The 13,526-nt window shown below is 36.1% G+C and overlaps 1 protein-coding gene across 1 annotated transcript; it reads left to right on the plus strand.

The window, feature by feature from the left end:
- Window positions 1-847: 847 nt before the first annotated feature.
- LOC133323978 (proton channel OtopLc-like) lies at window positions 848-13,041 on the plus strand (the record flags this gene model as incomplete). Its single annotated transcript, XM_061532878.1, has 4 exons — window positions 848-984; window positions 1,053-1,253; window positions 10,147-10,307; window positions 11,754-13,041. Coding segments are annotated over 4 exons (1,645 nt in total), but the record flags the coding sequence as incomplete, so codon positions are not given.
- Between the last annotated feature and the right edge of the window lie 485 nt (window positions 13,042-13,526).

The following is a 13,526-nucleotide window of genomic DNA, read 5'->3' on the forward strand; positions in this document are numbered from 1 at the left end:
TCGAAAATGCCAAAGGCATGGATTTTTAAATAATTCTGCTGAAGGATCGAAAAAGCCAAAAGCGTGGATTTTTAAATAATTTTTCTGAAGGATCGAAAATGCCAAAGACGTGGATTTTTAAATAATTTTTCTGAAGGATCGAAAATGTCAAAGGCGTGGATTTTTGAAAAATTTTTCTCAAGGACCTAAAAGACAAGAGATGATTTTTAAATACTTTTTCTCAAGGACCTACAAGACAAGATGAGAGGATTTTAAATAATTTTTCTTTATGAGAGGATTTTTAAAGAAAGGTTTTTTCTGAAGGATCTGCAAGACAAGAGGCGTGAATTTTTCTAAAGGACCTACAAGGCAAAAGGTGTGGATTTTAAATAAATTTTCTCAAGGACTAACATGGCAAGATGCGTGGATTTTTAAAGAATTTTTCCCAAGGTGAATTCTTACAGAACGTTTCTCGTGGACTTTCAAGACAAGAGGCGTGGCTCTGTAAAAAATTTTTCTCAAGGACCTATAAGACAAAAGGCGTGAATGTGTAAAGAAAATTTATTGAGGACTTTCAAGACAGAGGCGTGGGTTTTTGAGGATTTTTTCGAATGAACCAACAAGGCAGAGGCTTGGGTTTTTAAATAATTTTTCGAATGAACCAACAAGGCAAAAAATACCAGCAAAATAAGTGGGTGGCATTTTCAAAGGACTCTTCTAAAGCGCCAACACATTACAATATATCTACGTACAACCAAAAACCATCCTGACACGTGATGAAAAATTAACATTCCAATATCAATATCTAACTCCATAAACTCAATACATACATACCCATATACGAGTATCATTCTCCTACATAATAAAGATGTCATAATTATTTTCCATCTCTCGCTCTTTGTTTCCAGGTGTATTATTTATATCTTTACATTGGTAGTATGATATTCCTACTCTTTATGTACGCAACACTGCTATGGGGAAGACCAAAAATTCCAACCAATATAGGTAAAAACACATACCTACAAAAATATAAGTCCTGTTTAAAATTAATATTTCCCCTCCTTAAATTCCAGCTTCACCCACAAAACTCTCAGCCAAGACTCGGTCAACAAGTGCATCAGAAACTATGGATGAATCAGATACGGATAGCACCTCAACAGATCGTAATAAACGTATGCCACCGGCTATATCATCGGCGAGACGACCCTCTATATTATCGCCATTGGGGCGACAACATCATTACGGTAGCTTCTATTTGCGTATGGGTGCCGTAGGTAAGTGAAGTAAATGTTCAGCGAGTGTGTTTTTTTTTGTTTTTGTATTTTTTTCCTTTCTGCAACTATTGTTCGGGAGTTGACAAAAGATTTATGAATGCTGTAGTAATAAATTTTATGGTAAAACACAAAGTTTTCAATTGTTTTGTGGTGTGGGATGCGGGATGCGGGATGCTTTTAAATGGCATAGAAAAATAGTTTTGTAATGGATATGTTTTTTTTCTTGTAATGTGGGTTTTTAATGGGTTTCACATACATACAAATATTATTTGTATATTCGAACAAAAAGGAATGATATATTAAATGAGAGTGAGTTATATTTCCTTGTATAAAGTTGGGTCATAAGGAAGAATTTATAGAGGTCCGTCATAGCTATAGGAAGGGAGTTTAGGGCTATTTATTCGAGGGAAATCGAGACGAAGAAAATCGAGAAAGATCAAGGATTATTGAGCACTAATTTTTCAATTTTTTTTTTAATTTTTCAAGGGAAATCAAGGCTGTAGGTGTGGAATCTTAGGACTAATTTTTCAAGGGAAATCAAGGCTATAGGCGCGGATTATTAAGGACTAATATTTTCAAGGGAAATCAAGGCTATAGGCGTGGATTATTAAGGACTAATATTTTCAAGGGATATCAAGGCTATAGGCGTGGATTATTAAGGACTAATTTTTCAAGGGAAATCAAGGCTATAGGCGTGGATTATTAAGGACTAATTTTTCAAGGGAAATCAAGGCTATAGGCGTGGTTTATTAAGGACTTATTTTTCAAGGAAAATCAAGGCTATAGGTGTGGATTATTAAGAACTATTTTTTCAAGGGAAATCAAGGCTATAGGCGTGGTTTCTTAAGGACTAATTTTTCAAGGGAAGTCAAGGCTATAGGCGTGGGTTATTAAAGACTAATTTTTCAAGGGCAATCAATGCTATTGGCGTGGATATTAAGGACTAATTTTTCAAGGGCAATCAATGCTATTGGCGTGGATATTAAGGACTAATTTTTCAAGGGCAATCAATGCTATTGGCGTGGATATTAAGGACTAATTTTTCAAGGGCAATCAACGCTATTGGCGTGGATTGTTAATGACTAATTTTTCAAGGGAAATCAAGGCTATAGGCGTGGATTATTAAGGACTAATTTTTCAAGGGAAATCAAGGCTGTAGGCGTGGATTATTAAGAATTAAATTTTTCAAGGGAAATCAAGGCTGTAGGCGTGGATTATTAAGAATTAAATTTTTCAAGGGAAATCAAGGCTGTAGGCGTGGATTATTAAGGACTAATTTTTCAAGGGAAATCAAGGCTATAGGCGTGGATTATTAAGGGCTAATTTTTCAAGGGAAATCAAGGCTATAGGCGTGGATTATTAAGAACTCATTTTCAAGGGAAATCAAGGCTATAGGCGTGGATTATTAAGAACTCATTTTTAAGGGAAATCAAGGCTATCGGTGTGGATTATTAAGAACTAATTTTTCAAGGGAAATCAAGGCTATAGGTGTGAATTATTTAGGACTAATTTTGCAAGGGAAATCAAGGCTATAGGCGTGGATTATTAAGGACTAATTTTTCAAGGGAAATCAAGGCTATAGGCGTGGTTTATTAAGGACTTATTTTTCAAGGAAAATCAAGGCTATAGGTGTGGATTATTAAGAACTATTTTTTCAAGGGAAATCAAGGCTATAGGCGTGGTTTCTTAAATTTTTCAAGGGAAGTCAAGGCTATAGGCGTGGGTTATTAAAGACTAATTTTTCAAGGGCAATCAATGCTATTGGCGTGGATATTAAGGACTAATTTTTCAAGGGCAATCAATGCTATTGGCGTGGATATTAAGGACTAATTTTTCAAGGGCAATCAATGCTATTGGCGTGGATATTAAGGACTAATTTTTCAAGGGCAATCAATGCTATTGGCGTGGATTGTTAATGACTAATTTTTCAAGGGAAATCAAGGCTATAGGCGTGGATTATTAAGGACTAATTTTTCAAGGGAAATCAAGGCTGTAGGCGTGGATTATTAAGAATTAAATTTTTCAAGGGAAATCAAGGCTGTAGGCGTGGGATTATTTTTCAAGGGAAATAAGGCGTGGAATTAAATTTTTCAAGGGAAATCAAGGCTGTAGGCGTGGATTATTAAGGACTAATTTTTCAAGGGAAATCAAGGCTATAGGCGTGGATTATTAAGGACTAATTTTTCAAGGGAAATCAAGGCTATAGGCGTGGATTCAAAGCTATTATTCAAGGCTAAGGCGTGGGAGGCGTGGATCATTAAGGACTAATTTTTCAAGGGAAATCAAGGCTAAAGGCGTGGATTATTAAGGACTAATTTTTCAAGGGAAATCAAGGCTATAGGCGTGGATTATTAAGGACTTATTTTTCATGGGAAATCAAGGCTATAGGCGGCGTTTATTCAGGACTTATTTTTCAAGGGAAATCAAGGCTATAGGCGTGGATTATTAAGGACTAATTTTTCAAGGGAAATCAAGGCTATAGGCGTGGATTATTAAGGACTAATTTTTCAAGTGAAATCAAGGCTGTAGGCGTGGATTATTAAGAATTAAATTTTTCAAGGGAAATCAAGGCTATAGGCGTGGATTATTAAGGACTAAGTTTTCAAGGGAAATCAAGGCTATAGGCATGGATTATTAAGGACTAGTTTTTCAAGGGAAATCAAGGCTATAGGCATGGATTATTTAGGACTAGTTTTTCAAGGGAAATCAAAGCTATTGGCGTGGATTATTAAGGACTAAGTTTTCAAAGGGAAATCAAGGCTATAGGGGTGGTTTATTAAGGACTAATTGTTCAAGGGAAATCATGGCTATAGGTGTGGATTATTAGGGACTAATTTTTCAAGGGAAATCAAAGCTATAGGCGTGGGTTATTAAGGACTAATTTTTCAAGGGAAATCAAGGCTATAGGCGTGGATCATTGAGAACTAATTTTTCAAGGGAAATCAAGGCTATAGGCGTGAATTATTAAGGACTAATTTTTCAAGGGAAATCAAGGCTATAGGCGTGGATTATTAAGGACTAATTTTTCAAGGGAAATCAAGGCTATAGGCGTGGATTATTAAGGACTAATTTTTCAAGGGAAATCATGGCTATAGGTGTCGATTATTATGGACTAATTTTTCAAGGGAAATCAAGGCTATAGGTGTGGATTATTAAGGACTAATTTTTCAAGGGAAATCAAGGCTATAGGCGTGGATTATTAAGGACTCATTTTTCAAGGGAAATCAAGGCTATAGGCGTGGATTATTAAGGACTCATTTTTCAAGGGAAATCAAGGCTATATGCGTGGATTATTAAATACTAATTTTTCAAGGGAAATCAAGGCTGTAGGCGTGGATTATTAAGGACTAATTTTTCAAGGGAAATCAAGGCTATAGGCGTGGATTATTAAGGGCTAATTTTTCAAGGGAAATCAAGGCTATAGGCGTGGGTTATTAAGAACTCATTTTCAAGGGAAATCAAGGCTATAGGCGTGGATTATGAAGAACTCATTTTTAAGGGAAATCAAGGCTATAGGCGTGGATTATTAAGAACTCATTTTTAAGGGAAATCAAGGCTATAGGCGTGAATTATTAAGGACTAATTTTTCACTGGAAATCAAGGCTATAGGCGTGGATTATTAAGGACTAATTTATCAAGGGAAATCAAGGCTATAGGCGTGGATTATTAAGGGCTAATTTTTCAAGGGAAATCAAGGCTATAGGTGTGAATTATTAAGGACTAATTTTGCAAGGGAAATCAAGGCTATAGGCGTGGATTATTAAGGACTAATTTTTCAAGGGAAATCAAGGCTGTAGGCGTGGATTATTAATAGGTCTGGATTATTAAAAACTAAATTTTCTAGGGAAATCAAGGCTGTAGGCGTGAATTATTAAGGAATAATTTTTCAAGGGAAATCAAGGCTATAGGCGCGGATTATTAAGGACTAATTTTTGAAGGGAAATTAAGGCTATAGGCGTGTATTATTAAGGACTAATTTTTTAAGGACTAATTTTTCAAGGGAAATAAAGGATATAGGCGTGGATTAATAAGGACTAATTTTTCAAGGGAAATCAAAGCTATACGCGTGGATTATTAAGGACTAATTTATCAAGGGAAATCAAGGCTATAGGCGTGGATTATTAAGGGCTAATTTTTCAAGGGAAATCAAGGCTATAGGTGTGAATTATTAAGGACTAATTTTGCAAGGGAAATCAAGGCTATAGGCGTGGATTATTAAGGACTAATTTTTCAAGGGAAATCAAGCTGTAGGCGTGGATTATTAATAGGTCTGGATTATTAAAAACTAAATTTTCTAGGGAAATCAAGGCTGTAGGCGTGAATTATTAAGGAATAATTTTTCAAGGGAAATCAAGGCTATAGGCGCGGATTATTAAGGACTAATTTATGAAGGGAAATTAAGGCTATAGGCGTGGATTATTAAGGACTAATTTTTTAAGGACTAATTTTTCAAGGGAAATAAAGGACATAGGCGTGGATTAATAAGGACTAATTTTTCAAGGGAAATCAAAGCTATACGCGTGGATTATTAAGGACTAATTTATCAAGGGAAATCAAGGCTATAGGCGTGGATTATTAAGGGCTAATTTTTCAAGGGAAATCAAGGCTATAGGCGTGGATCATTAAGGACTAATTTTTCAAGGGAAATCAAGGCTAAAGGCGTGGATTATTAAGGACTAATTTTTCAAGGGAAATCAAGGCTATAGGCGTGGATTATTAAGGACTTATTTTTCATGGGAAATCAAGGCTATAGGCGCGGTTTATTAAGGACTTATTTTTCAAGGGAAATCAAGGCTATAGGCGTGGATTATTAAGGACTAATTTTTCAAGGGAAATCAAGGCTATAGGCGTGGATTATTAAGGACTAATTTTTCAAGGGAAATCAAGGCTATAGGCGTGGATTATTAAGGACTATTTTTTCAAGGGAAATCAAGGCTGTAGGCGTGGATTATTAAGAATTAAATTTTTCAAGGGAAATCAAGGCTGTAGGCGTGGATTATTAAGAATTAAATTTTTCAAGGGAAATCAAGGCTATAGGCGTGGATTATTAAGGACTAATTTTTCAAAGGAAATCAAGACTATAGGCGTGGATTATTAAGGACTAGTTTTTCAAGGGAAATCAAAGCTATTGGCGTGGATTATTAAGGACTAAGTTTTCAAGGGAAATCAAAGCTATTGGCGTGGATTATTAAGGACTAAGTTTTCAAGGGAAATCAAGGCTATAGGCGTGGAGTATTAAGGACTAATTTTTCAAGGGAAATCAAGGCTATAGGCGTGGACTATTAAGGTCTAATTTTTCAAGGGAAATCAAGGCTATAGGCATGGATTATTTAGGACTAGTTTTTCAAGGGAAATCAAAGCTATTGGCGTGGATTATTAAGGACTAAGTTTTCAAGGGAAATCAAGACTATAGGGGTGGTTTATTAAGGACTAATTTTTCAAGGGAAATCATGGCTATAGGGAAATCATTTTTAAGGGAAATCAAGGCTATAGGCGTGAATTATTAAGGACTAATTTTTCACTGGAAATCAAGGCTATAGGCGTGGATTATTAAGGACTAATTTATCAAGGGAAATCAAGGCTATAGGCGTGGATTATTAAGGGCTAATTTTTCAAGGGAAATCAAGGCTATAGGTGTGAATTATTAAGGACTAATTTTGCAAGGGAAATCAAGGCTATAGGCGTGGATTATTAAGGACTAATTTTTCAAGGGAAATCAAGGCTGTAGGCGTGGATTATTAATAGGTCTGGATTATTAAAAACTAAATTTTCTAGGGAAATCAAGGCTGTAGGCGTGAATTATTAAGGAATAATTTTTCAAGGTAAATCAAGGCTATAGGCGCGGATTATTAAGGACTAATTTTTGAAGGGAAATTAAGGCTATAGGCGTGTATTATTAAGGACTAATTTTTTAAGGACTAATTTTTCAAGGGAAATAAAGGATATAGGCGTGGATTAATAAGGACTAATTTTTCAAGGGAAATCAAAGCTATACGCGTGGATTATTAAGGACTAATTTATCAAGGGAAATCAAGGCTATAGGCGTGGATTTATTAAGGGCTAATTTTTCAAGGGAAATCAAGGCTATAGGTGTGAATTATTAAGGACTAATTTTGCAAGGGAAATCAAGGCTATAGGCGGGAACTAATTTTTCAAGGGAAATCAAGGCTGTAGGCGTGGATTATTAATAGGTCTGGATTATTAAAAACTAAATTTTCTAGGGAAATCAAGGCTGTAGGCGTGAATTATTAAGGAATAATTTTTCAAGGGAAATCAAGGCTATAGGCGCGGATTATTAAGGACTAATTTATGAAGGGAAATTAAGGCTATAGGCGTGGATTATTAAGGACTAATTTTTTTAGGACTAATTTTTCAAGGGAAATAAAGGACATAGGCGTGGATTAATAAGGACTAATTTTTCAAGGGAAATCAAAGCTATACGCGTGGATTATTAAGGACTAATTTATCAAGGGAAATCAAGGCTATAGGCGTGGATTATTAAGGGCTAATTTTTCAAGGGAAATCAAGGCTATAGGCGTGGATCATTAAGGACTAATTTTTCAAGGGAAATCAAGGCTAAAGGCGTGGATTATTAAGGACTAATTTTTCAAGGGAAATCAAGGCTATAGGCGTGGATTATTAAGGACTTATTTTTCATGGGAAATCAAGGCTATAGGCGCGGTTTATTAAGGACTTATTTTTCAAGGGAAATCAAGGCTATAGGCGTGGATTATTAAGGACTAATTTTTCAAGGGAAATCAAGGCTATAGGCGTGGATTATTAAGGACTAATTTTTCAAGGGAAATCAAGGCTATAGGCGTGGATTATTAAGGACTATTTTTTCAAGGGAAATCAAGGCTGTAGGCGTGGATTATTAAGAATTAAATTTTTCAAGGGAAATCAAGGCTGTAGGCGTGGATTATTAAGAATTAAATTTTTCAAGGGAAATCAAGGCTATAGGCGTGGATTATTAAGGACTAATTTTTCAAAGGAAATCAAGACTATAGGCGTGGATTATTAAGGACTAGTTTTTCAAGGGAAATCAAAGCTATTGGCGTGGATTATTAAGGACTAAGTTTTCAAGGGAAATCAAAGCTATTGGCGTGGATTATTAAGGACTAAGTTTTCAAGGGAAATCAAGGCTATAGGCGTGGAGTATTAAGGACTAATTTTTCAAGGGAAATCAAGGCTATAGGCGTGGACTATTAAGGTCTAATTTTTCAAGGGAAATCAAGGCTATAGGCATGGATTATTTAGGACTAGTTTTTCAAGGGAAATCAAAGCTATTGGCGTGGATTATTAAGGACTAAGTTTTCAAGGGAAATCAAGACTATAGGGGTGGTTTATTAAGGACTAATTTTTCAAGGGAAATCATGGCTATAGGTGTGGATTATTAAGGACTAATTTTTCAAGGGAAATCTAGGCTATAGGTGTGGATTATTAAGGACTAATTTTTCAAGGGAAATCAAAGCTATAGGCGTGGGTTATTAAGGACTAATTTTTCAAGGGAAATCAAGGCTATAGGCGTGGATCATTGAGAACTAATTTTTCAAGGGAAATCAAGGCTATAGGCGTGAATTATTAAGGACTAATTTTTCACTGGAAATCAAGGCTATAGGCGTGGATTATTAAGGACTAATTTTTCAAGGGAAATCATGGCTATAGGTGTCGATTATTATGGACTAATTTTTCAAGGGAAATCAAGGCTATAGGTGTGGATTATTAAGGACTAATTTTTCAAGGGAAATCAAGGCTATAGGCGTGGATTATTAAGGACTCATTTTTCAAGGGAAATCAAGGCTATAGGCGTGGATTATTAAGGACTCATTTTTCAAGGGAAATCAAGGCTATATGCGTGGATTATTAAATACTAATTTTTCAAGGGAAATCAAGGCTATAGGCGTGGATCATTGAGGACTTATGTTTCAAGGGAAATCAAGGCGCGAATTATTAAGGATTAATTGTTAATGAAATAAAAAAGAGAAAATCGAGGATATTGGCATGGACTGTTAAGGACTAAGTTTTAAAGCAATATAAAGTAAGAATCAAGGATATTGTCATAGATTATTAAGGACTAATTATTGAAGGCCTATGAAAGCTCTAAATACAACTAATTTCATTTGCAAATAACATAATATATGTGTAGACATTTCGTCTCTTAAATAACAGCACATTTTCCTTGTCACTGTTGGCTAAGAAAATAATTTATTTTTATGTACAGCACTTAAATTCTCCCACCACCCCAGATTTGTTCTCCATTCCTACAGGATTACACTTCGACTTGTACAATTTACACATTTAATTTATGCTACATGTAATGGTTATACTTTAGGGCCTAATGGTTTTATATTGTTGGGTAGCTTTTTTATGCTGTTGTTGTTATTTTTTATACGGCAAAACCCCATGTTTGCAAAAACAAAACAAAGCAAAAAAAAAAAAGTAGAAAACACGCTTAAGTGAAGACACAAAGAAAATACTTTGGTAAACCTTCATAATTCAATTGTGTATGTGTGTGTGCGAATTATCTTTAAGTTTTTCTTAAAGTCTGCTTATTTACAACGCCGAACAGCGGCCGCAGCAGGAAATACAACTGACTGTCAGACAACAATCGGGAATTAAATTTGTTGTCGCTTTTATATCCGTCGCCGCTTTATGTTCTTTGTCGTTATGTTGGCTGCTTTGTTTTTGTTTTTGCAGGAAATTAAGGGACTTTTGGTTGTAGTTTGGGGTATGAGGTTGCGGATTGTTGTTGTCGTTTATTTATCGTGTTTGCTTTTAATGACTTTAATGTTAGTTGTTGTTTCTTATTTTTTAAAGAAAAATATTTACTCATCCAACTTCTTTTGTTTATTTTGTGTGTTTTTTTTTTTTTTTTTTTGCTTTTTCTTTACAGCCTTTGGTATTGGTAGCATGATATATTCTGGTCTAGAATTTGGTCAATATTTTGAATTAAATCCGGACACGAAGTGTCACAATGTTTTGTTGGCTTTGACACCAGCTACAAGGATGGCATTCATTTTTATTCAAATGTATTTTATATTTTTGAATAATGAGGTAAGTATTGGTTTACAAATATTTCACATTCAATCTTGTTTACTGGGTTTCTATAGGAAACAGAGTTGAAGGCTGAATTGTTAGGGACAAATTTTTGAAGGACTAGGGTATTGTCGTGGACTCATTTTTAAAGAACTATCATCAAATATGGGCGTGGTTTCTTATGGGATATATTAACCATTGGCGTGGTTTCTTAAGGACTAATTTTTAAAGGGCTATATTAACCATTGGCGTGGTTTCTTAAGGACTAATTTTTAAAGGACTATCGCCAAATACAGTCATGGTTTGGTAAGGACGATTACCATTTAGGCGTATTTTGTTTAGGTCTAACTTTTCAAGGATTTTCAGAATTATGTTCGTGCGGTTTTGAGGACTAATTAAAATTATTTCAATATAGAAGGGCTTGGAATTTTAAGGACTACACTTTGAAGGACTCTCAGAGCAATAAGCGTGGATTTTTGAGGACTTTGAAGGATTCTTAAAGCTACACTGTGAAGGACTCTCAGAGTTATAGGAGTGGATTTGAAGGCACTTTTTATTGACATTCATACCTATAGACGTGAATTTTGAAGGACTCTTAGAGCTAAACACGTGCATTTTGAAGGACTCTATGAAACGTGAATTTTGAAGGACTAGGTTTATAAGGGCGTTTCAAAGTTAGGACTAGAAGAACTTTTAATGACACAGATAAAAAATACATTCTTATGATAGAAGACTATATATGGGCCCTGCTTAGGTAGAATACCTTTTTTAGTCAAAATACTTCTATACGCCAAATACCATTGGAATAACTTTTGTAGACGGAAAGGCCGTATAACTTTTTAAAGAATGTCTATAGGCAGGAGGAACTAAAATAAAATCTTCGGTAACATCTTACAAGGGTCGTATATCGACGGAAAATCTTCTACATGACTTCTATAACCTGAAGACATTCAACATGTATTCCATAGCCAAAAACCTTATCATATGGATAAAATATCTTCTACAGGCCTTTTAGATGTTTTGGATCTTTTACAAGCCTTCTTTAGACATCATACCCTTCATAGGTCTTCTCCAGACATAATAAATCCCACATAATAAATACCACAAATCTCCTGAAGGCATAAATTATCCTATAGATCGCCTGATAAATTAGGTCTCCTCCCAGGACTTCTATAAACCGAAAATTAAGGAGATCTTTTATAGCCCTTTTATAAACAGAAGATTTTCAACATGTGTTCTGTAGACAGGAGGGTTTCAACAGGTCTTCTAGAGGCAGTAGTTTTAAAAAAAAAGACCTCCCAGGGGTCTACTCAGAAGAGTATATATGAAGAAAAGAAAAATAGATAGAAGGACTTATATAGGTCTTATATAGATTGCTGTCCCAATATGAATACCCTGTTTTGATAATTTTTTTACTGTTCCAAAAATGTATTCTAATTTTTATTTTCTCTTACATTTTTACAGCAAATCAAAGTGTATCGTTATAAAATCATAGCCCGCTTCGGACTAATGCATATGATTGGCACCAATTTGGCCGTGTGGTTGAATGTCCTGATACAGGAGACAAAACATGAAATTTTAACATTTTATAATCCCGAAAATCGAACATTACGTATATCACATCGAATACCGGGCCATTCAAGGGCACATTCCGTTTTGGCACCATCAGATCCTAATGTTTTGCTAAGAGTTCCACGTGGCTTGAAAGGACCCTATCAAATATTTGAATGTCGTCGTACAAATATATTGGGAACATTAGTGCAAGATGCCTCACCATTCCTGTTCCCCTGTACCATTGAATATTCGTTGATATGTGCCGCTATCCTATATGTTATGTGGAAGAGTATTTCGAGACCGCAAATACCAAAACCACAACGTCCCGATATGATAAGTTCACCAATAAAGCGATCGCCTCACCATTATTCAGTGGATTGTGCCAGGGCACATAAAGGCCTGTTTGTGGGAATTTTGATATTGGTATTGACCATTATTTCGTTGATCCTATTTTTCGTATTGATCTCACGACCGGATTTTGTCGCCTTGGCTGTTATGGAAGTGACAATTTGTGAATTGTTTATTTATGGTACAGCGACAATAGCCACCCTGGTGGGAATGATACAGATAAGGCATTTGCAGTATGATGCCTATCGAAGCTTTTCGTTGGATGATATTTTGTTGGTTGGCGCCCAGACGGGATCATTTTTATATAACATTTTCACAGTGATTGCAGGACACTTTTCGCTACGCAGTGATGATTGGTTGGTGCCACTCAACGCCTTGGCCTCCATTGTTCAGACCGCCTGCCAAACGATGTTCATTTTGGATGCTAGTCGACGACAGGCTGTCACACCGGAACACATTCGCAAAAAACCCGGAAGGGAAATTGTTACCTTTATGTTGGTTGTTAATTTGGCCATGTGGGCCATATCCACGCTGGAAAAGTCACGAGCCGAATCACATCCTATACAGCTGAATTTCTATGGCCTATGGGCATGGACCATTATTACGCATGTCTCCATGCCGCTGGCGATATTCTATCGTTTCCATTCCACCGTGTGTTTGTGTGAAATCTGGAAGCGGGCATATAAACTAAAACCGACGTATATGTGAGAATTAGCCCGTGAGCGCATTGCTAGCATTGCGCAACAACAACAATTTTGTGAAGAACTTAAGACCAACTTATCGTATTGCTATTGTTCGACAACGATCGTAGAGACCATTGAGGAGGCGGATAGTAATGGTGGTAGTGGCGGCAGTGGTAGCGGTGGTGCTAATGGTACCACCACCAATGGCCATGCTGTGGGTAATTGTGAACCATCAGCACCTCCGGCAGAGAAATGTGGTAATGGTTCGGAAACAACAACTGTGGTGCTGGAAGGTCTGGGTACTGGTACTGAGGCCACCGAGGAAGAGGAGACTACCGATAATGAAACTGTGGTAGAAACCAAACAACAACAGCAATCATCGAGAAAATCAAGTGCCGGTGGTGGAGGCGGGGGTAATGGTCGTGCATTTTGTCCAGTTTATATAATCAATGGTCAATGAGTTTATATGCAACTGGAGTACATTGATGCCAATTCACAAAAGGAACTCAGCTTTGTTTAAGCCCGAAACAAAAGCAGAAGGCAGAAAAGCAGAAACAAACCACACAACAACAAAACGAACAAGGCAACAACACCGATGTTATGACTTCGAAGGTGGATTCTTTTGATCTTCTTTGTAGGCATAAGGAATAAT

The sequence above is a fragment of the Musca vetustissima genome, unplaced genomic scaffold (assembly GCF_032173495.1).
Source record: "Musca vetustissima isolate MV318-11 ecotype Yass unplaced genomic scaffold, APGP_CSIRO_Mvet_v1 utg96545, whole genome shotgun sequence".
In the NCBI taxonomy this organism is placed as follows: Eukaryota; Metazoa; Arthropoda; class Insecta; order Diptera; family Muscidae; genus Musca; species Musca vetustissima.